The 24,916-nt window shown below is 41.4% G+C and overlaps 1 protein-coding gene across 10 annotated transcripts in view; it reads left to right on the top strand.

Moving 5' to 3' along the window:
• Positions 1-24,916, top strand: part of TJP2 (tight junction protein 2) — a 128,641-nt gene that overhangs the window by 60,604 nt on the left and 43,121 nt on the right. The window contains exon 1 of one of the 10 annotated variants that reach the window (XM_025931701.2): positions 17,549-17,865. The exons of 8 other annotated variants lie outside the window; for them this stretch is intronic. In XM_025931701.2, the coding sequence (XP_025787486.2) occupies positions 17,794-17,865 (72 nt within the window). In that variant the 5' untranslated portion in view covers positions 17,549-17,793. Of the gene's footprint in view, positions 1-17,548; positions 17,866-24,916 lie in introns of those variants that run through there. One more of the 10 variants, XM_086684966.1, reaches the window with a different exon arrangement.

Here is a 24,916-nt window from a genome sequence, read left to right on the forward strand (position 1 = left end):
CATTATCTTTTGACAAATGAAATGGAAAGAGATTAGATTTTTATTCTATTTGGTGCCTCGAATCTCATGCAGGCAGCACACTCTAGTCTACTAAACCATTTGGCAATGGTGACTGTCCTTTTTCTAGCTTATGTTATGAAATGTGAGCTATAGTGTATTGCTCTTAAGACATTTAAACATCTTGAACTAACTGAATCCATTTTTTTACTTCCTAGGGACCTTACTATTACTGCTTTCAGGGGGCTGGCCAAGTGATTTATTGATTAAGATTTTATCGTAGGCTTGTATCTATAGTGCTACTTCTGAAGGCTCCTTGCAGAGAAATGTGAAGCGATAGGAATGCAAATATTCTAAGTGCCAAGATAAGCATGACCAGTAACTTCATTTCAGCCCCTGGTGCAGCAGTTAGAGTGAGCTGGCTTTGCAAAGCTTGCTTAAATTTGATTGTGTTAGAAATATATTGACAGAATCCCATTTTCTCTCTTTTTAGCCAGACTTACCCAGTCGGCCAGGGCTAACAATGGATGTCCAAACAGTTTACAGTGGTTAATACAATGGACAAAGGGTTTCACTGTTTGGAGAGTGGAAAAGAGAGCTGATGGGGAGCTTCTTAAGGGCACTGACCTAATTCACTCCTTCAATGAAAATGATTAGTTTTAAATATATATGTATTCTGATCCAGGTGTTTATAAATATTTAAGCTAGTAGTATTATAGCCTCAGGAAGGGATGTGTGGTGCTGCTTTGTGTATTTTGGAAAGTACAGCCTTTATTTTTATTTGACAGTGGCCCTTAGATTTTTTTTTTTTTTTTTAGTAAGTTCTGGCACGAACTGATTTTCCACAAAAGTTAGGGAATTAAGAAAGGCAGCTGAAATCACACATCACCTTCCTCCATCCTGAAACCTCCTCACATTCAGGAATTTTAGTCATCCTCTTTTTAAAGATAAACTTCCCTGTGAGCCTTTCTTCTGTAAAATGTGGAGAAACAGAACTGGGTTAAAAATAAAGTTAGTTCAGGCATTGCTACATTTCTGAGTATCGTGTTTATGATTTACTTTGTCCAGGAAACATAAATTGCCAATGCTTTTGCTATTTATTACCACAAAATATTTGCAGTCAGTATGCGCTGTCTCAAAGAGTATCTCTCACCTATTAATAGAACAGAAGCAAAGGAGAGTGCGCACGTCACTGTGAGGTAAAAAAGCTCACTGGGCTTAGTTGTAAGCTCCAAGTAACAACTGCATTGTTGTTCTAAGTGGTCTTTAAGTATGATTGGATGATTAAATATAAATGTTGACCTGACTGGATTATATCCCAGCCGTGAACTGTCCTGAAAAAAACAGCAGTAACCTGTCACTCCCAACAGTTACCAGACTTGTTCTTTTGGCTTTATATTTGGGATAATGATTTATGCAGTGAAATATCACAGAAACTGGGGTGCTGTCATGTCTGTCTGTCTCTTTCATCTGTTTCAACCTGGATATATTGGCTCTATTTGTGTCGTCTGCTACATAGATAGTCCGTTATCTTCGTAAGAAGCAATACAAGCTTTTTGATTGGGATGAACTTGATCAAAACAAATGCTTGGAAACAATGAATTACAAAAAAAGTCCTCAGTGAGATCTAAACTTCAGTGCATGTGTTTATCCTTTCAGAATGGCAGGCTGTTTTCTGGGGGGATTGGGGGGTGGGCTGTGTTCTGCCTAGTGTTGGGAGGGGTATCAGTCTCCGTGCTAGGGGTTGATTATGGGTTCTTGAGGGCAGGTCTGGAGTTCGCTTTCCTAGTCCAGACATCATCACATTGTTGCTCAGTCAGTGAAGGAAAGCACAAGGAAGACAATGGAGCAGGTAAGTCCTACAGGACTGAAGTGTGATTCGTATGGGTGTATATACTCTCCCTCTTCTTACCATATTCCCAGCCCTGCAAAAAAGTACCTTGTAGGTGGCTTGGAGACTGTTTGAAATAGCAACTTTTCATTATTGGACCAACAAATCTAAAAGACAAAACACAACACAACAAGAAACCCTACCACATCTAAAATACGCATTAATAGTATGCATTGCAGAACAGCTCTGAGGCTGTGTCCTTCATTTCTACAACTATGGGTGTATTGGGGACAGACCCACTCTACTCAGTTCCCAACTGTTCAGCAAAACTGATGTTTGTGAAAAATGCCTAATCATGAGGGGGCCCAGGTTTTGCTCTATGCTGTAGGACTTCTAACTTTCTTCTAGTGAAGTGGGAGGAGGAAGCATGTGACTGACGTTGTGTTAGACCTTTGGTGCAGATCTCACTGACTGATTCCACCCACTTGGAAGTGGGTGTTAAAACCTGATTTGATAGGTGAGGAAAGTGAGGCTCAGAAGTGTTAAGTACTTTGCCCCATGTCACACAGCTCAGTGTGATAGGCAGGGAATTTGAGCCAAGGTCCACTTGACTAATTCAAAACCAGTAGGTTCTTCCAACTCCACCAGCCTCTGTTTTTCAGAATCAGATGGGCAGAGACATAGTGGGAGAAGCTAAAAGTCCTCTGTTGATTTCTAGGAGTTTAAACATTATCACTGAAAGGGTACAAAAGTTTTTCCCTCCAGGGAATCATGAGTGATGATAATAATATGAGTGTTTTTAAGAGATGTTTTTATTCTTCAATGACTTGCTTGTGCTCATTGCTGTATGGGGCCCCAAAGACTCAAAGATGAGTAAGACACAGCCTTATGGGGAAGTAGTTTATATAAAAAACTAGCTAAAACCATTATACAAATATTATACAAATTTATTATACAAATATTAAGAATGTCTTGTCTGTGAGAGACTTTCTTCAACTCCACAGCCTCTAGTTAGAAATGACTGTGTTTTCAACCCTCCCTCACCCCCCGCCCAAAACTCCCGCAATTGTTGTTAATGTCAAGAAAAACTTGTGGCTACAAAGAACGTGGGTTGTGGAATTAGAACGTCTTAAACGTGCTGTGTTTGGGAGCTTGGCTGTTAAGGGTCAGAATTCCATAACAAGTTACCTCAGGATCAAAGTACATCTTTTAAAACATTACAAATTCCAAGAAGTTTAGGCTACCAGATACTCACACTTGCATGTGCAACAGAACAGTAAGCTTTCTTTTCATATGGAGCCAAGACCATATGCATTGATATAGTGAAAGTTTTGATTGAGGGTAAAGACAGAGTGGGAATTTTGGAGTTAGAATATTTTGGTGGTGGGGCAGCCACCACGGAGTACCATGTGTTCACCCTTGGACAGGTTGGGGTGGGGGGATGTGGACAATCAGAGCATATAGCCCAAGAGGTAGAAACAGCTGGGAAGGTTCCAAATACAGATGTTGTTTCTTTCTGATTGCCCCTGGGAATCCTCGCAAGGGTGCTTTTTCTCTTCCTTACTGCCTCACCACATAGCTGTCTTTGCCCAGGACCCAGAATTGATGAGTTACATGAGCTTCCATGGGCAGTCCGTTCAAGGTGGCACCTACTGGAAATGTTGACTCTTGGTCCTAAGCTCAGCCGCAACACATGCTGGCTCTAGAATTCTGACCAGATTCTAAGTCACACTTCAGGGTGGACGATGGAAACTTCCAGTGTTTACACCCTGTCTTTAAAAAATTTCTTGGGATGCCGGGGTGGCTCAGTCAGTTAAATGTCTGACTTTGGCTCAGGTCATGATCTCACGGCTCGTGAGTTTGAGCCCGGCATCAGGCTCTGTGCTGTCAGCGCAGAGCCTGCTTCAGATACTTTGTCTTCCCGCTCTCTCAAAAATTAATAAATATTAAAAAAAATTTCTTCTAAAGCAGCATGTGCCTTGGGTTGTGGGTGACACATCTTCATTCTCTTTTTGTGAGGGTGCAGACAGCATTCCAGCTTGAGATCAGGAACCAAGGTTTTTACTTCTCTTTGTGGAACTCATTTCTTCACACAGTGTCTTGCCCAATGTTTATAATACCAACACATGCAGTTAATGATCTACTTTGAGGATTATCTGAAGCAAGATTTTGCTCTTAGCCCAGCTTTCCCTGCGGTACGTGATTGGAAACTGTGAAAACGTTCAGAATTTAGCTTAGGTTAATTATAACCAGAGAAGTTCTGTTTCTACCAAAACCAAGCATAGTTCACTTTGAAGTGATCTAACTTTTGGATTATGTACCCGCTCAGAACTTGCCCCTTATTAATGAAAAAAAAAAAAAAAAAGAAAGAAAAGTAAAGAAATAAGCAAACAAAATGGGATTATCCCCAAATAGAGGCTAAGGACAGTCCTAAGGTTTACTGAGGATAAGAGTGAAAACCAAGGTGAAGGAAAGCAATGATCAAGAAGTGTGTGCACCTCCCTCAGTACCGGTGTGAGCACCTTGCATGTATAGATTGTGTCTTGGTGAACAGACACCTGCACATCAGTAGGTCGTTACTAAATTTTGCATGAGTTTAGACTAGGGTTTGCACACTACAGCCAACTGCCTGTTTGGTTGGTTTTTTGTTTTTGCTTTTTCCTGCTGGTATTACTAGCAAAGAATTGTTCTCACCTTGTAATTTTATTTATTTATTTTTTTAATATTTATTTTTGAGAGGGAGTGGGAGAGGGGCACAGAGAGAGAGAGAGAGGGAGAGAGAGAATCCAAAGCGGGTTCCACTCTGACAGCAGAGAGCCTGATGTGGGGCTCGAACCCACAAATTGCCAGATCATGACCTGAGCCGAATCAGAGGCTTAACTGACTGAGCCACCCAAGTGCGCCTGTTCTTACCTTTTTAAATGAGTACATTTAAAATTGGTTATGTCAGTATTCATGTAATATCATTTGCCTCCAAAGCCGAAGATACATACCATGTGACCCTTTAAGAAAACATTTGCCGGGCTCTGCTTTAGAACTCCCATAAGCAGGATGCTTAGTTTCTCGCCCATTTGGCTATCTGGAAATAGGCATATCAGGATGCTGACTTGTGAAAGATTCTGGCTTCATGAGGACACTCTTGTCTGAGGTCCTTCTTGGCTGTGGGAAAGTGAAAGAGAGAAAGGGGTGGGCCTGAGCACTCAAGGGCTGGTTTGCTTTCTGGTTTCAGTCCAGGAAGGTGACTGATAACAGAGGCTGTTTGTGTAGACTTCCTCCAAATTAAGCAGTTAGCATAAGCACAAAAAACTGGAGAAAGTATACTTCAAAGCACATTTTTTTGTTGTTTGGTTTTTTGTTTTTTTTTTTAAGGATGCAGAAAGGCCATAAAACTGAAATCACCCTCTATGATCAAACACTTCTGTCTGGGTTTTGGATGTTCTTATTTCCCTGGATTCCAGCTTTGGGACAGTTACTGTTTATTGTGTTTCTGCGTTGTTGACTATTTCAGTTTTAAGCAATTCATTCTTTCCTATCAGGGAAAACTTCAAGATTATAATAAGATGCCATCATCTTCAAAGTCTTGAAGAAATGTAGCGCAGAAAAGGAGTCATTGGTGTTCCTCTGGCTTAGAAGACTTGGAAAGGCTTTGGACTCCTATCAGTGACTGATATCCCAGCTCATAAGCATTTACTGTCATTGTTCTCTGTACTATTCCAGGCCTTCCTACATCCTACAAACAAGCATCCCTTGAGGGTGGGGACTATGTCCTATGTTGATTAGGTCTTTGTTTTCAAAGCCTGGTACACAGGTACTTAAATGTTCAATGCAATCTATCTTTTAAATCTTTTATTGAACTTATACCACAATGCCCCTTTTAAGGGTGTGGCTTACTTAATAGAGGAAACACCCCTCCCATGTGGTACTTTAGAGTTTATAAAAACTCCCACGTATAATTCTCACTCAGTCTTCACAAAAACCGTGGGAGATGGGTATCATCACCCAAGATGCTCATAGAACTTGGGGTCATATAGTTGGTTAGTGACAAACCAGGGACAAAGTAGAATAGCTAGAGAGAGCTTAGTGTGTTGTGTTGTTGTCTTTTCCCCTGACCCCCTTTTCTTGCCCACTCCTTAGTAACAATACTGCAAAGGTGTCTTTGAACCTGGCTTAGAAAGTATGGTTAGCTTTTGTCTTTTCTCCCAGGAGAAAGGGGATCTTGAATGGGGCTTAAACGCTTGGATGAGCCCTTGGCTTCAGCTGATTAGAAGCCATTACTGCATGTGGAATCAGTGCCAGGCCCCTCTGTCTTCCTTTTCCCACCTCCTGTGTCTAGTAACCTGCTGGGGCTGTCGACCTAGGCTTACCTTTCTTCTCTGGCTCTCAGTAAAATAAGGAACTTGGACTCAAACATGTAAAAATACAAATCTCCCTGTACCACTGACCTGTCTCAGACTTTTACTTACTCATAGATGACACCAAAATTCTTCCTGAGTCCCAGGCTCCACCCCGCGCCCCCCCCCCCCCCCCCCACCTCCCTCTCTGTGCCCTAGATGTGGTGGTCTCTTGTCTGTCCTTCCTCAGTGAGTTGCATACCCTACTTCCACGTGGTCACTGAGAAGGAAAGCCTTCCTCGAGTCCCGGAAGAGGCAGGTTCTCTCTTTTCTAGACCTTTGTGTGCTTTCCCGTCCTAGCACCTGTCAGCTTTAATTCTGCAGTTGCTGACTGACTCCTTGATTTACATTGACCCTCATCAGCCTGTGAGCTCCATGAAGGCCGGGCCTTGTTTGTTACCCTCATTGTCTAATCTCAAGTGCTCAGTACAAAGCCTGGCATGAGAGAGGTGCTTGATAGATATGTGTTGAATGAATCAATGAATGGATTCCACCTTCTTCATTGAAACTTTAACTTCTATACGCCTCTCTTCTGAAAATTACGCTCCTCTATACCAATTAGGTCCAGTGATGAACAATTAGAAAGTGCTGTCTTCTGCTTTCCAGATGGCTTAATTTTCTTTGAATATCCCACAGCACCCAGAGCCAGGTTAGCAACTTTGTAGGGTGATTATGTATTGTAATATGCCTTTGCCTTTGTGTTTTTATAATGTTAATGAATGACTGTTATTTTCTACTTTTAGTACCCCCCATTTGCAAATTTATCTTGCCTCTCATAAAAGCTATAATGGTGGGATTTTATTGTAATTATTAAGGTTCATTTCTAATTTCCTCTAAATGACATTTTGCAATTTTAAATTTGAAGGGAAACACCATTCTTTTTATTTCTGCATCACTGCACCATCTAGTGGATAATATCTGTTACTATGCAGTGGCCTTTTCTGATTTCCTGACAACTTCTAGTTCCACAAAAGGGAAATGCTGGGTGTCTTTTCGTACTTGAAGATCGCATATAATTTCTACCAACAATTTCTGTTACTAGACAAAGATGGATTCTTTTTGAGAGGAGCTCAACATTGCTGAAATTCAGAATTAAAGTTGTTGACCCCTATTTAAAATTTCCCATGTCACCAATAATGGCACAGTGCAGATTTGGGGAGGAGGTGTCTACACACTATTTTATGGACTCAGTTGGGCTCAGTTTATATAATAATGGTGTATAAGGTATTAGACCACCGAATGAGATCTTTTTCCAAGTTTAGGAACAGAACTGTTTCAACCACCTTAACTTTTTCTTTATTTAATACGTTTTGTCATGAGAAGAAAACATTGGAAGCCTATTTTTGTTTAACTCGACTCAGTTACATCTGTGTTTTCTTATTAAGTCAAAGTCCTTAGTAAGGCTTGCTGATTGGCATTTTCAGTATTTTTAACAGCTTGGCTTGGTCTCTCACTTGGCCTCAGTGTGGGAGGTGGATACAGGAAACCTCACCTTTCCCCTTCCTGTCTCTGGTCTTTGCTGCCCCCTCCCCTTAATGGAGTGTGTTCCAGTGCAGCTGATCGTTCTTTGTTTTTCTCCATTGATTCCATGAGATGCAGGGGACACACACTGTGCTAAACTTTCAGTTACCGAATTTGATATTTTAAATATATAATAAGTACATATTAGGTTGAAGCCATAAATTGTAAGCTTTTAAATCTTATCCATAGATTAATGGTTTAATGTCTCATACTGACAGCTGGTTAAATTAGTGTTTTCAAAATGTCAAAAAATGTGTCTTATAAAGAAAGGAAGTTTAATTAAATAAATTTCCATTAAAGGCACACACACACACAAACCCCCAAAGTGTCATTTACTCAGTTTTACCAGCATGCCTACAGAGGGAACTCAAAATCTTTTTCCCACATTCATTTTTTCTTGAAGGAAAAATTTTAAAAGATTACCAAAAGGATCCTTAAAGTATGAAAGCAAGTAACTGTTTCTGTAAATCCGTAGTATGTTTTTTTTATTTTTCCTCATAGGGGCATTTAAAAAACAGGGCATTTGACTTATCTTGCTACAGTAATGTGAATTGCCAGAACTTCTTCTTTTTTTTTTTTTTTTAATTTATTTATTTTTGACAGAGACAGTGCGAGCATGAGCTGGGGAGGTACAGAGAGAGAGAGAGAGAGAGAGAGAGAGAGAGAGAGAGAGAGACAGAATCCGAAGCAGGCTCCAGGCTCCGAGCTGTCAGCATAGAGCCTGACGTGGGACTCGAACTCACAACCCGTGAGATCATGACCTGGGCCGAAGTCGGCCGCTTAACCGACTGAGCCACCCAGGGCCCCCCAGAACTTCTTTTAAAAGTAATGGGTCAGGACATATGAAAATGCTTAGAAATGTTTGTGGTCTTCAATTCAGAAATACTACAAATTATGGAGAGGGCTCCATGCACTACAATTTTGCCATAGTATTAAAGTAGTCAAAAAAACCTGGAAACATTAAATTGCTAGGAATATATATAGTTAATACATTATATGCTAAATGTGGCTATTTATAAAGGTAAGTAAACATTTAGTTTCTTAATTGCAGTCGGCACCTTTCCAATGCTCAGTGGCCACAGGTAACTGGCGGTTACCGTACTGGACAATATTGTTATAGCTCAGAGTTCTGTTGGAGTCACTGCTAGACCAGTGGTTCTCCAACTTCAGTGTGTGCCTTAATCACATGGGTGCTCCTGGTAAAATGCATATTCTTTTCAACAGGTCCAAGGTAGGGCTTGATTTGGCATTCCTAATAAGCCCTAGGTGTGGGCAAGACAGTATCTAAATGTGAGGTCTTTTTTAAGACCTGCATGTACTTCCCAATTCTGATAGAAAAGGCATGTCTTGGGGCGCCTGGGTGGCGCAGTCGGTTAAGCGTCCAACTTCAGCCAGGTCACGATCTCGCGGTCTGGGAGTTCGAGCCCCGCGTCGGGCTCTGAGCTGATGGCTCAGAGCCTGGAGCCTGTTTCCGATTCTGTGTCTCCCTCTCTCTCTGCCCCTCCCCCGTTCATGCTCTGTCTCTCTCTGTCCCAAAGATAAATAAACGTTGAAAAAAAAAAAATTTAAAAAAAAGAAAAGGCATGTCTTTGAAGCTTCAGACTCTGGAGGCTCCCTGGCTTTCTGGGGATTAACCAGTTAATTAACCATTAAGTGACAGATGGTGGAGGCACTGAGTCACTCTTTTCTGTGTGAGCCGTCCTTTGATGGTGCCTCGGATGGGTCTGGATGGACAGTTGAGTCTGGGTGTCATTAGGGCCAACCCTGCTGGCAGGATTTAGCTGAGCACTCTAATAATTGGTTTTCTAACCTACCTTTTGACAAAGCAGTTTATAATTTTCTTTATCTTGGTACCTGTCATGGGGTGGTGGTTTATATGTATTTTTTTCTTCTTTTTAAGTGAAGCTGTGTCTTAATGTAGTATGGGCTTAGTCAGATTCAAAATCATAGAGTAGACAGGGCTGTGTGTCCCTGTTTCCAAATTAGCACCTTCCTTTTTGTCTTATTAATGCTTTCTTTATAATTACAAATAAGAACGGTCTGTTTAAATGACAATTATACTTCATAGCTCAGTGTACCAGAATTATGAACATAGATGTCTTAAATGTAATTACCTGCTGATTTCACCCCCCCCCCCCCCATATCTTACTAAAACTGGACTCATGCAGATCTAGAATCAAATTGTAACTACTACCTACTAGTTGTGGAGCCATGTGCAAGTTCCTTAGTATCTCAGGATATATGCTATATATCTTTTAATTAAGACTTCATTTTTTTAGGGCAGTTTAAGATTCACAGCAAAATTGAGGAGAAGGTACAGAGATTTCCCAAATACCCCTGCCCCCACACAAGATCAAGCCTTACAATAATCATCAGCATTCCCCACCAGAGTGGTATGTTAGAGCTGATGAACCAACACTGACACATCATCATTACCAAAAGGCCATAGTTTACATTACAGTCGACTTTTGGTGTTGTACATTCTGTGGATTTGGACAAATGTATAATAATGACAGGTATCTATCATTATATCATACAGAGTATTTTTACTACCCTGAAAATCTTCCATGCTCTGCCTGTTTTCTCTCCTTCCTTCTAATCCTGGCACTCACTGATCATTTTATTGTTTCGACAGTTTTACCTTTTCCAGAATGCCATATAGTTGGAATCGTACAGTATATAGCCTTGTTAGATTGGCTTTTTCCACTTAATAATATGCATTAAGTTTCTTCCATGTCCTTGCATGGTTTGATCCCTCATTTCTTTTTAATGCTGAATAATATTCCATTGTCTAGATGCATCACATGGAGTTATTCATCCATTCACCTACTGAAGGTCATTTTGGTTGCTTCCAAGTTTTGGTAATTCTCAATGAAGATGCTAAAAACATCTGTTTTTGTGTGGACATAAGTTTACAACTCCTTTGGGTAAATACCAAGGAACACGGTTGCTGGACTGTATGATAAGCGTATGTTTGGTTTTTAAGGAAACCGCCAAACCATCTTCCAGAATGGCCGTACCGTTCTGCCTTCTCGCCACTTCCTACAGCTTCACAGCTTCACTGCATTTGATGTTGTCATTATTTCACGTTTTGGCCCTTCTAATATGTGCAGTGGTATCTCATTATTCCGATTTGCATTTTCCTGATGACATACGGTATTATACATCTTTTCATATGCTTATTTGCCATCTGCAGATCTTCTTTGGTGGGGTGTCTGTGAAGGTGTTTGGCCTGTTTTTTAGTCAGGTAGTTTTCTTGTTGAGTTTTCAGAGTTTTTGTGTATATTTTGGATGATTGTTCTTTATCAGACATCTTTACAAGTATTTTCTCCTGGTCTTCAGTTAGTCTGTTCATTCTCTTGACATTACCATTCACAGAGCAGAAGTTTGTAATTAAAAAAAAAAAGTTTTTAATGTTTATTTTTGAGAGAGAGAGGGAGACACAGAATCCAAAGCAGGCTCTAGGCTCTGAGCCATCAGCACAGAGCCCGATGTGGGGCTTGAACTCTCGGACTACAAGATCATGACATGAGCCAAAGTCAAATGCTTATTTACTTGAGCCACCCAGGCGCCCCCAGAGATTTGTCATTTTAATGAAGTCTGGCTTATCAATTCTTTGTTTCAGGGCTCATCAGACCTTATATTTTCATATGTAAAAAAGGGAGGAACTGGGTTTTTAGAAGGGTTAATGGTTAACAGCCATTAGACACTTAGCTCATATTGTCTGGCACTTTGTGATGTTCAGTCAGTGATGATATATTTTAGGTGCCCCTGTTTCCACATGTGTTCACAGAGGTACAGCCACAGGGAACTTATAACTTAGCTGGCTACTGCAAGAGCCAGGAATAAAGTCTGACCCGGTTCCCTTCCTGCGCCCTCTCCTTCTGAAGTCACTGCAGAAGAGTTGCTGAGCCAGGTTGACTGAACCCAGGCAACTACTTGGAAATGATCGTCAAGCTTCTCAGAGGGATTGGATCCATCTAGTGCCCAAGCAATAACGCCATGCTTTTTTTTTTTTTTTGGTTTGATAGGCCAGGGAACTGACTGGTCACAGGTAGTTTCTGAAAGGCTCCATCAGTGTACAGGGGAAGAAGGCAGTGTTCTTCATGGAAAGGATACAGGCTTTGTAGCCACACTGACCTGGGTTAGAATGTGTCCTCTGCCACCTTTTACTTGTATGAACTTGAGCAAGTTACTTTACTTCTCTGACTTAAGTCTTTTCTGTAGATGAGTCTAACAGTTATGATATTGATAATAGCTAAAAATGATGGAGCATTTTCTCTGTGTCAGGCACTACCCTGAGTTCTCTACATGCACTGTCTGATTAAATTCTCTCAACAACCCTAGAGAGGTGGGTGTTGTTACTTCTCTTGCTTTACAGATGGGGGAAACTGAGGCAAGAAGTTAGGTAATTTGCCTAACTGGTGAAGCAGAAATTGGAAACCCCACTTTCTGATTATGGAATGCTTGATGCATCCTTCTTAAAAAGAAACAAGCTTTTTTGAGATATAATTCACATGCCATACAATAAAAGTATACAATTCAGTGGTTCTTAATATACTCACAGAGTTGTGCAACCATCACCTTGTCAATTTTAGAACATCTTTATCAGCACAAAAAATAATTCACATATCCATTAGTTAAATCACTCCCATTTCTCCCTGAACTCTTATTCCTAGGCAACCACTGGTCTACTTTGGTCTCTAGATTTGCCTCTTCTGGACATTTTACATAAATGGAATCATATACAGTATTTGTCCTTTTACATCTATCTGGCTTCTTAAAATGTTTAAAATTTTTTTTTTAAACTTTTATTTATTTTTGAAAGACACAGACAGAGCACAAGCGGGGGAGGGGCAGAGAGAGGGAGACAGAATCTGAAGCAGATTCCAGGCTCTGAGCTGTCAGCACAGCACCTGATGCAGTGCTGGAACTCACAAACTGTGAGATCATGACCTGAGCTGAAGTCGGATGCTTAACCGACTGAGCCACCAGGCGCCCCTCTTAAAATGTTTCCAAGGTTCACCCATGTTGTGGCATGTATTGGTGTTTCATTCCTTATTATGGCCCAATAATAGTCCATTGTGGGGATATACCACATTTTGTTTACCCATTTATCAGTTGATGGTCATTTGGATTGTGTCCAGTTTTTTGCCGTTATAAATAATGCTGCTATGAACATCTGTGTACACATTTCTGTGTGGACATATACTTTGAATTCTCTCAGAATACACAATATGTTCTTAACTACTGTGCACTTCCGGAAGACAAAACAGGCAATTCTTACTTGGGAATGATCTCGTTATATTGTTGCTGCAGTGCCTTTGGTGGGTAACTTTATTGGGAGTGCTCATTCTGTGACGAATTAGCAAGGCTTTTACAAATACCGCTTCACTCAGTCCTCACAACATTTCAAATAGGGTAGATGTAGTGAGCCCTGTTTTACAGATGAGGCAGCTGAGCCTCACCAAGTAAACTGCTCAAGGTCACAGAACTTGTAGAATGTATAGGGAGCTAGCTTGGACCCAAGTGTGTGTGATGGCCCACCGCACTCTCACTTCAACATCATATGGCTGCCATTTTCAGGGGTATTTATGAATAAATAAACCTCCCACTCGAAAGCTTACTGGCCTGGATTTTACAGTCCTTTCCATGGGCGTTTTCTTCATTTCCCCGTATGAAATAGATAGTGATATACTTGTTTGTACCAAGGGGCAATGGAATTGAGTGTGTGCCCAAGGTCATGGGTGGGTTGGAAGTCCAGAGTCTTGGCTGGAAGTGCCTTTTAGAGTCTAGGTTCATTGCTTTTTGCATTTTAGCACAACTGCTTTCCAAACAACCGTTGCGTCCTCCCTGAGAGATACTGTCATTGTCTCCCAATTCTTTAGTGTAGACTGAAGGTTCCGGATGGGGTTCAAAAAACTTCAGTAACTCTAGTACCTTTCAGCATTGGGCCTGAGGTGTAATCCTATGAATTCTGATGACCTGTCAGAAATCCCTCTTGTACCTCGTGTGTATCACTTTCTTAACTGTGCACACTGTAAGGTGCGGCGTGAGTACACCGTGCCCACAGTTTAGTTGCTGCCCGTGAGCACTCACCTTGCACGGCTGTGAAGGGAGGGTGAGGAGCCGGTGACAGCCTTGTTACCGCATTGGAAAATGAAATACTTGTGGGATAAACTATGAACGGTTTTTGTTGGTAAAACCAAAATTCATATAAAGACTTGTTTATTAATTCACTGCTGACTGGTTTACTACTATAAGAAGAGACTACAGGCAAGTGTCCCAGAGCCAAGGACTTGGTTTATGATGTTAAAAAGTACACATTTTAGGAGGAGAGTGGAGCTCATTTTCTGCCTTTGCTGGCCAGAAACGGTTCCTGCTTATTTGTTAGGTGTCCTGAAATTGTGCCTGGTGATTGGAATTTTTACTAAATCCTTCTTGATCGTTAACATAAGACCCTATTTCGTGGGGGAAGAGAGGGGTATGCTCTTTGTAATTGCCATTACCTCATTGCTCACCATGCTCCCGCCCCACATGGCCTTTTTTCTTCCTTGGACATAATGAGCTTGTGTCTCACCTCAGGGCATTTGTGCTTACTGTCCCCTCTCCTTGGAGAGTGGTTCAGATTTTCTTAAGATTAGTTCTTTCTGGTGTCACAGCCCATGGCACTTACTGCCGTCTGAGATTATAATATATGTTTACTTGTTTATTATTGTTTCTTTTTTTCATTAAAATCCTTCCTGTGAGGGAAGGACTCGGCTTGTATCCCCCCAGCACCGACACTGAGCCTTTATCTTCATCTGCTGTGGCAGGAGCAGAGTTGTTCCTGCTTACGTGTCTACTTCCTACCAACTATGGCCGCCTTGGGTAGTGACTCAGGGTAATTTTTCTTTCAGTCCCCAGGTTGCTGCTCAGTAAAGTTTTCTCAAATCTATGAATACAGAGCTTAGGAATCTTTGGGAAGGTAAATTCCTAAACTTGAGATCTTCTCATGGAGGCTACTTCCCTCCACAAAATGTCCTTTTGATGTCTCTGGTAGAACAGTTGTTAGGGAAAGCCTGCAGTGGTTCTCGTAGCCATTCCCTGTGGACTCCCCACCCCTTCCTTTTCAAGATCTTTGCTCTGTGCTATTCTTTTCATCATGCACAACCCTACCCCAGCCCCAATCCCATTCATTCTTCAGACTTCATCTCAGTGTGATTTGCTCATGGGAAACACACCTCTCCCCTCCGCCCCCCATGAGATTAGGTGTTGGCTCTTGCTAAGCTTCCTGAGGGCAATGCCGTATCTGTGTTATTTATTCATTCATTCATTCATTCATTCATTCAGTAACCTGTATGCCCAGTGTGGAGCTTGAACTCATGACCCCAGATCAAGAGTTGCATGTTCTTCCGACTGAGCCAGGCAGGTGCCCCTGGTGCCATATCTGTTTTAACCTTCATTTGATCCTCAGAGTCCATCCAGCAGGTTACACTTTGTAAACATATGCTGAGTGAATGCGTAAAGAATTAGTGATAGTGTATTTGCATATCCATGTTCCACAGCAGCACTGTTCAGCATAGCCAAGAGGTGAGAGTAACCCAAGTGTTTATTCATCAGTGGATGACCGGATAAACAGAATGTGGTATACACATACAGTGGAATATCATTCGGTCTTAAAAAGGAAGGAAATTCTGATGCATGCTACAAGAATGAACAGAGAACATTAGGTTAGTGAAGTATGTCCCAAACAAAAAGACAAATGCTGTAAGACTTCACTTAGATGCCATACCTAGAGTAATCAAATTCAGAAACAGAAAGTAGAATGGTAGTTACCAGGGGCTGGGAGGAGGGGGCAGTGGAAGGTGGTTTAATGGTGTTGATTTCAGTTTTGCAAGATGAGTCTTGGAGACTGGATGTACAACACCGTGAAATATTTAACACCACTGAACTGTACAGTTAGAAATGATTAAGATGGTAATTTTGTTACATATTTTAAAAAATACAATGAAAAGAACTAGGGCAGAAACTGTGACTTCTGGAAATCACTGTAGAAGAATCTGGAATTCTTAAGTGGTACAATGCCTCTGTGACTTCTGGGCAGTATGCATAAATTAAGGAAAGAAGTATTTATTTCCTTATCAGGGAAGCTCAAGTATTTTCTAAAGAATGGTCAGAGTCCAGGAGGGAGCTGCTTTGTGTCTTCCCTCCCTGCCTAGGTTCTTGTGCTTCTCTGCTCCTAGGACCCAGTGAGCCCTGGGGCGAGCCTGTCCGCTGTGCAGTGAGCCTGCCTTCACCCGCACAGCCCAACTGAGTACTGAGCATTGTACTTCCTGCCCTTCTTCGTGTAAGATTTGAAGCAAACTTTTATTCATTTCCTACCCTGTTTTGCTGTTGTTGTTGTTTAAGTTTATTTATTTATTTTGAGACAGAGAAGCAGAGAGAGAGGGACAGACAGAATCCCAAGCAGCTTCCATGTGCCATCAGAGCAGAGCCCAATGCGAGGCTCGAACTCATGAACCATGAGATCATGACCGGATCCAAAATCAAGAGTTGGACGCTTAACCGACGGAGCCACCCTGGCATCCCTCCTATTATGCTGTTCTAATGCTTATGAAGAACTTATTCTTGTAGAGTCCAAGGGAATGACCTGAACATTGTCATGCCTCTTTAGCACATGCCCTTTGTAGAGGTTGCCTCATTTCAGGCTGACAGTGGCCCTCTGAGGTATTATCCCATTTTATTTATTTATTTATTTATTTATTTATTTATTTCCTTCCTTCCTTCCTTCCTTCCTTCCTTCCTTCCTTCCTTCCTTCCTTCCTTCCTTCCTATTTACTTATGAGAGAAAGAGAGCTCATGCAGGGGGAAGGGGCAGAGAGAGAGAGGGAGAGAGACAATCCCAAGCAGGCTCCATGCCTACCGTAGATAGCCTGACACAAGGCTGGATCCCACGTCTGTGAAATTTCGACCCAAGCTGAAATCAAGAGTTGGCTGCTGAAACAACTGAGCCACACAGGCATCCTTCCCCATTTTCTAAAGGTGGAGACAGATTATCAAAGATCCCACAGCTAAGTGATGGAACAAAGACCACTCCAGATCGTCTGCCTTTATAGTGCACATTCTTGCCTGTGCTTCAAGTTGCTTCCTGTATGGTCTCCATCTCGTGGTCCAGATTCGTCACACACCTTAACCCCAGACAGTTCAGATAGTGTACTCTTCACACTTATAAACTGCTTGGTCTGGTCCCTTAGTGTAACATACATTAGAGTACCAAGAGTGACTGGAACCCCAAGACCGTGCTTTTGAAATCCCAAACCCAACTTTGAAACCCCAGGCATCCCATAAAGTCTCTGCTAGATGTTGAAAAACCTAAAATGTACTTTTCCACTCTTTCCCACCATTGGTAAAAACAAAGAAGGAAACAAATAATACGGCTCTTTGTTATTCTTTTATCTGCTAAACTTACAGAAAGATTAGGGAGAAGAGAAAACTCTACTGAGTGAACACTCTGTCCCCCAGTTGGCTCCCTGCTTCCTCTCGCCTCCAAGGATGTGAAACATCTTATCTTCAAGCCTTTAATTTCTATGTAACATTAGCAGTTCCATCCACCTGAAACATTGCCAGTTCATCTCTAGCCAGCTTATACCTTTTGTGTATGTGTGTATGGGAGGGTCTATATAAATAAACCCTTCTCTAAATGTTCATTTCCAGAGTACTGCTCCAAAATGTCCTACTTGCTTAATAATTTCTACTTCGATAGTTACTCTGTATGTCTAGCAAGAATATTTGCTCTGATTCTCTGGTTCCCTTGCGTGGGAGAAAGGAGGGAAAGAAAGCCCTTCAAGTGGTGTAAATCCAGACTGCGTTCTATTTTTCCTCACAAGTGGTGCTTTTCAAAGCGTTCCGGCGTCCCTGCTGTATGGATGTGTCACTGTGCGAGATGACAACAGGATTTGCTGGGAATGTGGGCCACTATTGTATCCGCCTTACGTAACCACGTGGAGTGGTGGCAATGGGTGAGCAGCCTGGGGTGTAGGCAGTGGCCTGGCCGATTAATCTCCAGAGGCCATGAAGACTGCTCAGGTCCTCCAGAGGATGTGGGGCCAGGCTGTTAAAAAGTTTGGGAGACTGAAAGGCCACGTGAGTCCCTCTGCAAGCTCTCCCTCTTTTCTTTCCCAGCCTTTCTTTGCGGGAAGTGGTTGGGGAGCAAAAGCTTTCGCACAGTGACTGCTTTCTCTTCGGATTTATTTGCCCTTCTGGCAGCTTTCAGTAACAAACTGTGACATGCAGCTTGTAGTCAATGGTGGGTTTTAGAAATACTTGCCTTATTTTTAGCAGACATGTGAAACTGATAGCCTCTTATGGGATTTATGAGTCAAATACTGCTGTCTTGCATGTTTTGGGAGTCTGCAAGTACGTTGTAGCTTCCTGGGAATGACTTAATATACTCCTCGTAGAAGATGTTTGTGTTTGGGGATTTATTTTGGGGTGAAACTTTTTGCTTCCTTATTCTGCAGAAATCTTTATTCTTATATCTAGGTTCTTCAGTTACAGGAAACAGTTTTTGACTTGTTCTTTTCTTCCTCTCAGAGTTTTGAATGGCAAGTACTACTGTAGCATGTATGAATGTTTACTTTTATGGCTTGGGGTTTTTATCAGACAGCTCCCATAATTATGGGCTAAGTTTGAATAATCTGGGGTGTTGACTTGGGGTAGATAGACATGGGAGCCCTGTACCCCACTGCTCCCCCAGAGCTAGCTAATCTCTCCCTCACCTTCCTTCCATACACCTCTCAAATTATTGCCACCACCCTGTCTTTCCTGCCTCCGGTGGAAGTGATCACATTTTCTTCTGCTCTTTCACTTTGCAAAGTCTGGGCTTAAAAAATATTTGGTATAAGGTCCCTGTCCAGGAATTGGGTACACCTTGATGTTCATTCATATGCACCTACCCTATTTTTTATTTTATTTTTTTAAATGTTTATTTATTTTTGAGGGAGATTGGCACGAGCAGGGGAGGGGCAGAGATAGAGGAAGACAGAAGCGGGCTCTGTCCTGACAGCAGAGAGCCTGATGTGGGGCTTGAACTCATAAACTGTGAGATCATGACCTGAGCCGAAGTTGGATGCTTAACCAACTGAGCCACCCAGGCGTTCCTGCCCCCCTGTTTCTGAACTTGTGAAGCATGTGGTGCAGGTGCAGGAATTACAGATCTAAATCATAAAGCCTGGTAGTAAAACACATACCCAGGAGCCCATCATGCACATCCATGGAGCCTCATGGAGATGGACAGAAAGTCCTTTCTCACTGTGCCGCATCCCTGGCTCATTTCATCCTGTAGTTTGTGGTTTTCATTCCCTTGCTTTTCTTTTTTTTTTTTTCTTCATAGTTTTACCACACACATGCATATGCATCCCTAAGGAAAAAATTAGTTTTGCTTGCTTTTTCTTTATTGTGGTAAAAAAAAAAAAACAAAAACCCGCAGAACATAAAACTGAGCATCTTAACCATTCTTAAGTGCACAGTGCCATAGTATTGAATATATTCACGTTGTTGTGAAACACTGCTTTCTGAACTATATCAAAGTGATATCAGGCTCTGCACATTCTTCTAGATGTTTTTCACTCAGTGTTTTCTTTGAGTTGCATCTGTGTGGCTCTAGTTTGTTTTCACTACTGTAGAATATCGCATTTTAATAATATATTATGATTTACTTGTCCATTCTGCTCTTGATATTAATTTGGGTTGTTTCCAGGTTTTGGCTTTTGAGAATGTTGCTGTGAATACTCTTTGTGTGTGTCCTTGTCACATATTCATACATTCCTCTTGGGCCTCTGCCCAGGAGAGAAATCACTGCATCATGGAATACGTGTATCTTTGGCTCTGATCCATGTAGGTAAAGCTCCTCAAGGCTAAGCAACGGCTGAATACTGACAGCAATTCTGGGATCTGTACACAGCCCGGCACAGGTTGGGTGGGGCCCGAGCCGAGTGGCCCAGTTTGAAATGAATGAGCTGAAGCCCTCAGCTAAGCTGCTGTAAGCTGGCAGCCTGTCCCCTGGGGGATGTACAGGAGAGGATACTCTGAGGACTGTGTGACTGTGAGGGGTGCTCTCTGTTTCCCAAAAGGTGTTTATAGAGATGAGGCGGGAAGACACTCAGTGATTTTCTTTTTGGGCACACCTGTTGTAAACACTCCACGGGCTCTGGTGGTTTTTATTCACCAGTGTATCCCGAGTGCCACAAATCACAGGCTTGGCACATAGTGGGTACTTAATGTCTTTGAACGAATGAATAAATGAGGGAGTGAATGAATGAAGGGGCTTCTCTGAGACCTTCATAAAAAGTCCTAGTTCTGTGGACTAAATACACAGTTATGGTATATTTTAATAGCTTTCAAAAGAACTATTAAAATGTATTTTTACTTCAGGTTCCTCGTCTTTAAAAAATAAGATTTTAAATTCATCACTTGGTGTAACAGAACATATGTTCTTTTAAATACTATGTTTAAATAGTTAATAGTTTATGTCCCAATGCATTACCAATCCTAGGTAAAGAAGCCACTTACAATCTGATCAGTTCATACAAGTTAGTGAGATCTTTGGGCACGCGGCAAGGTCTGATTGATTAAAAATTTCAGTCAGTCCTGGGGCGCCTGGGTGGCTCAGCCGGTTAAGCATTCGACTTCAGCTCAGGTCATGATTTCAGGGTCCGTGGGCTTGAGGCCCACGTCGGGCTCTGTGCTGACAGCTCAGAGCCTGGAGCCTGCTTCGGATTCAGTGTCTCCTCTCTCTCTGCCTTTCCCCTGCTTGCACTTTGTCTCTGTCTCTCTCTCTCTCAAAAATAAACGTTTAAAATAAGTTTTAAGAATTTAATTCAGTCCTGTTGGGGTGGCAGTGGTAGGAATAGGGGTTTAATTCTCTTTCTGATAAATCTAATTTAAATTACCCCTGTGCGCAGCACAGGGGTAGATTAGATAGTATAATCTCATTATGGAATAGTGAATTTCAAAAGCCAGGTTCATTCTACCTTGGGCAATATTTTAAAAATAAAGTTTTGTGGCAACTCACTTATTTGGCTAAATGATAAAAATTTTTAAATCCAAAACCTTTATTTTTTATTCAATTTTAGTTTAGTTTTTTTTTTTTTTTAACATTTATTTATTTCTGAGAGAAAGAGGCAGAGCATGAGCTGGAAGGGGGTAGAGAGAGAAGAAGACACAGAATTGGAAGCAGGCTCCAGGCTCTGAACTGTCAGCAAAGAGCCTGCACAGGGCTTGAGCCCAGGAGCGGTGAGATCGTGACCTGAGCTGAAGTTGGCCGCTTAACTGACTGAGCCACCCAGGCGCCCCTAAATCCAAAACTTTTAAAAGAGAACTTGTTTTTTTTATTTTTAAAATAAAAAATGTATTCTAAAAGTAATGTACTCATATAAAAATATTCTCTTCCATACCACAGCTCCTGGGGAAATTTTAACATTTTTTGGTATTTATTCTTCCCATCTCTTCCATGTATGGTTATATAAATACATATATTTATGACAATAAAAATGGAAACAGTGATGTTTTGTATATGGATTTCTCCCCATAGACATTTGAATATGATCTATATATGTAACCAATCTCCTATTGTTGGACATTTGAATTACCTATTAAAAATTACACTCAGCTATAAAAAAACTTATATGTTTACCTTAGTGTACTTGTGCAGATAATCCTGTAAAATAAATTGCTAGAAGTGGAACTGAATGATCAAGGGGTAATCAGATTTTACATTTTGATACTTATTGTAATATGCCTCCTGAAAGGTTTTTTATTTTTAATTTTTTTAATGTTTATTAAAATTTTTGTAATGTTTGTTTATTGTTGAGAGACAGACACAGAGTGTGAGCAGGGGGAGGGGTAAAGAGAGAGGGAGACACAGAATCTGAAGCAGGCTCCAGGCTCCGAGCTCCAGGCTGTCAGCACAGAGCCCTACGCAGGACTCATACTCACAAACCATGAGATCATGACCTGAGCCAAAGCCGGACGCTTAAACGACTGAGCCACCCAGGCACCCCATAACGTTTATTTATTTTTGAGAGAGAGAGAGAGAGAGAGAGAGCGCGCACGCGCGCGAGCGCGAGCAAGCTTGAGCAGGGGAGGGGCAGAGAGAGAGACACACACAGAATTGGAAGTAGACTCCAGGCTCCCAGCTGTCAGCCCAGAGCCCCATGCGGGACTTGAACTCACAAGCCATGAGATCATGACCTGAGCTGAAGTTGGACGCTCAACCGACTGAGCCACCCAGGCACTCCTTCCCCCTGAAAGGTTTATACCAATTTATATTCCCACCCTTCCCACCAAGAGCGGATGGACCTGAAAATATAAAGCCAATTAGTTGTTCTTCTCTTTAATTGAAAATGTAGTAATCATGATAAAGAAACTTTTAAAAAATTGATGGCAGTTAAGTAATTATTTTCAATGCCTATGCATTTCATTGTGTTGATTCATTTAACCCAAATATCACTCCATTTTTGGACATTTGTGCTCCCTCCCACCCCAGAGCAATGCCCATTCCTAGGGGTGATTGTTATGGTATTGGTTAGTTATTTCCTGATGGTTTTTATTTAAAATTTTTTTTACTTTCTATAATTTATTTATTTTTTATAATTTACCCAGGTCAGTTAGCACATGGTGCAACAATGATTTCAGGAGTAGATTCCTTAATGTCCCTTACCCATTTAGCCCATCCCCCCCCCCCACAACCCCTCCAGTAACCCTTTGTTCTCCATATTTAAGAGTCTCTTATGTTTTGTCCCTCTCCCTGTTTTTACATCATTTTTGCTTCCCTTCCCTTAATGTTCATCTGTTTTGTACCTTAAAGTCCTCCTATGAATGAAGTCATATGATATTTGTCTTTCTCTAATTTCGCTTAGCATAATACCCTCTAGTTCCATCCACATAATTGCAATCCTGATGATTTTTAGAAGAGTATTCTGGAGAAGGTCTTGTGTGATGTTTCTTCTTTTTTTTTTCATTTAAATTTTAGTTGGTTAACATACAGTGCACTATTGGCTTCAGAAGAATTCAGTGATTCATCACTTGCATACAACACCCAGTGCTCATCCCAACAAATGCCCTCCTTAGTCCCCATCATCTAGCCTCTCTCCCACCCACCTCCCTCCATCAACCCATAGGTGTTCTCTATCATTAAGAGTCTTCCTGTGGTTTGTTTCCTTCTCTTCTTCTCCCCACCCCCTTCCCATATGTTCATCTGTTTTGTTTCTTAAATTCTACATTTGAGTGAAATCATATAGTATTTGTCTTTCTCTGATTGACTTACTTCACTTAGCATAATACATTCTAGCTCCATCCGTATCCTTGCAAGTGGCAAGATTTCATTCTTTTTGAAGGCTGAGTAATATTCCATTACACACACACACACACACACACACACACACACACACACACACCCCACATCTCTATCCATTCATCAGCTGATGGACATTTGGGCTCTCTCCATAGTTTGGCTATTGTTGATAATGGGTGCTATAAAGTTTGGGGCGCATGTACCCCCTTCAAATCTGTATTTTTATATCCTTTGGGTAAATACCTAATAATGCAACTGCTGGATTGTAGGGTAGTTCTATTTTTAGTTTCTTGAGGAACCTCCATACTGTTCTCCAGAGCAGCTACACCAGTTTGCATTCCCACCAACAGTGATGTTTTCTCCTAATGTGTAGGGATATAGCTATATTGAAAGAGGAATTGGCATCTGTATTTATTTTACCACAACTTCCAGGTTAATTCACCCTGTTGAAATTTGCCAGCTTTGAGGTAGAGTCAAGTGTAAGAAGATGAACTTGGGGAGCATGCATGCTAGTAAAGTCATTTCTAGTTGGTAGGTGATTGGTTAAGGCCACATTGAAACCTGAAGGTATCAGGGCGTTAGGAGGTGTTCTGTGGAAATGGAAAGAGAGGATCGAGATAATTCTAATCAACCAGGTTTCTGCTTACTATTTCCTTTTAAGAAAACTTTTTTTAAAATAGAAAACTTTATTAAAATCTTGGAAAACTTGCATTATAGTGGCACACGTTGTAAATGCTGTTTTAAACACAGACTGCAACATTCCAGAGAGGAATGGTGGTGATAAAGCCCACCTAGCACACTAGACCTTATCGGCACTCAAGTTCCCAACCTGACCACCTCAAGGGTGCTGTCGAAGAGGCAGAGGGCCACTGACTGTAACAGAAAATTTCCTTTAAGAAAACTTTTAAGTAGTAGAAATCAGTGCTTTAACCACATTAACAAGTGATAAATAGACAGTGTACCCACTTCTTGGTTCATTGAAAAGAAAACCTTTTTGAGTGCCTACTCTGTGCACCCACTGCTGTTCTAGGAGAAAAGGGACGAAATGGAGTGAGTGAGATATAAAAATCTTACCTGAAAATCCACTTCCATTTTCTTTCAATTGATAAACAGTGGTCGGGGCGCCTGGGTGGCTCAGTTGGTTAAGTGTCCCACTTTGGCTCAGGTCATGATCTCACTGCTCGTGAGTTCAAGCCCCACATCAGGCTCTATGCTGACAGCTCGGAGCCTAGAGCCTGCTTCAGATTCTGTCTCCCTCTTTCTGTCCCTCCCCTACTCATACTCTGTCTCTCTCTCAAAAGTAAATAAAATATTTTAATTAAAAAGAAAAAACAGTGGTGATGGTGAACAAACTTTTGTCACCATGTCAAAAGTCTTTGTCAAAAAGACGTATGGTCTTTTTTAATGTATACCTGTTTCAATGTGTTGTGCCTTCATTTAACCTAAACATAACCCCATTTTGGATGCTGATACCCATCCCTCCCCAGACCGCTGTCCTGCCACCGTAGCACCTGGTCGTAGGTGTGCTGGTAGCATGCATCCTAGTTCTTGCCTGTTCCAGGACCATTTGTATTTTCTTTTTAACTCTAGAGGTGGTTTTTTTATTCTAGTTTTTAATCTAATAACTCTGATCTCTTGGAGTCAGATGGTATTAGCCATGGAAATGTCCTTTTAAAAGTGAGTACATAGTGGGAGGGTGAGCTAAAGGATTAGGACTTCCTCTCAATTTGACTAATCAGTTAGAGCTACTCAAGAGTAGGCTGGTTTACCTTCTGTACAAACAAAATTGCCTTTTCCTAAGCCCCTCTGCCAAAGGGAACAGATGATCTGCTCCAGTAGATC

The sequence above is a fragment of the Puma concolor genome, chromosome D4 (genome assembly GCF_028749965.1).
Source record: "Puma concolor isolate L17-30 chromosome D4, mPumCon1.1.hap2, whole genome shotgun sequence".
Lineage (NCBI taxonomy): Eukaryota > Metazoa > Chordata > Mammalia > Carnivora > Felidae > Puma > Puma concolor.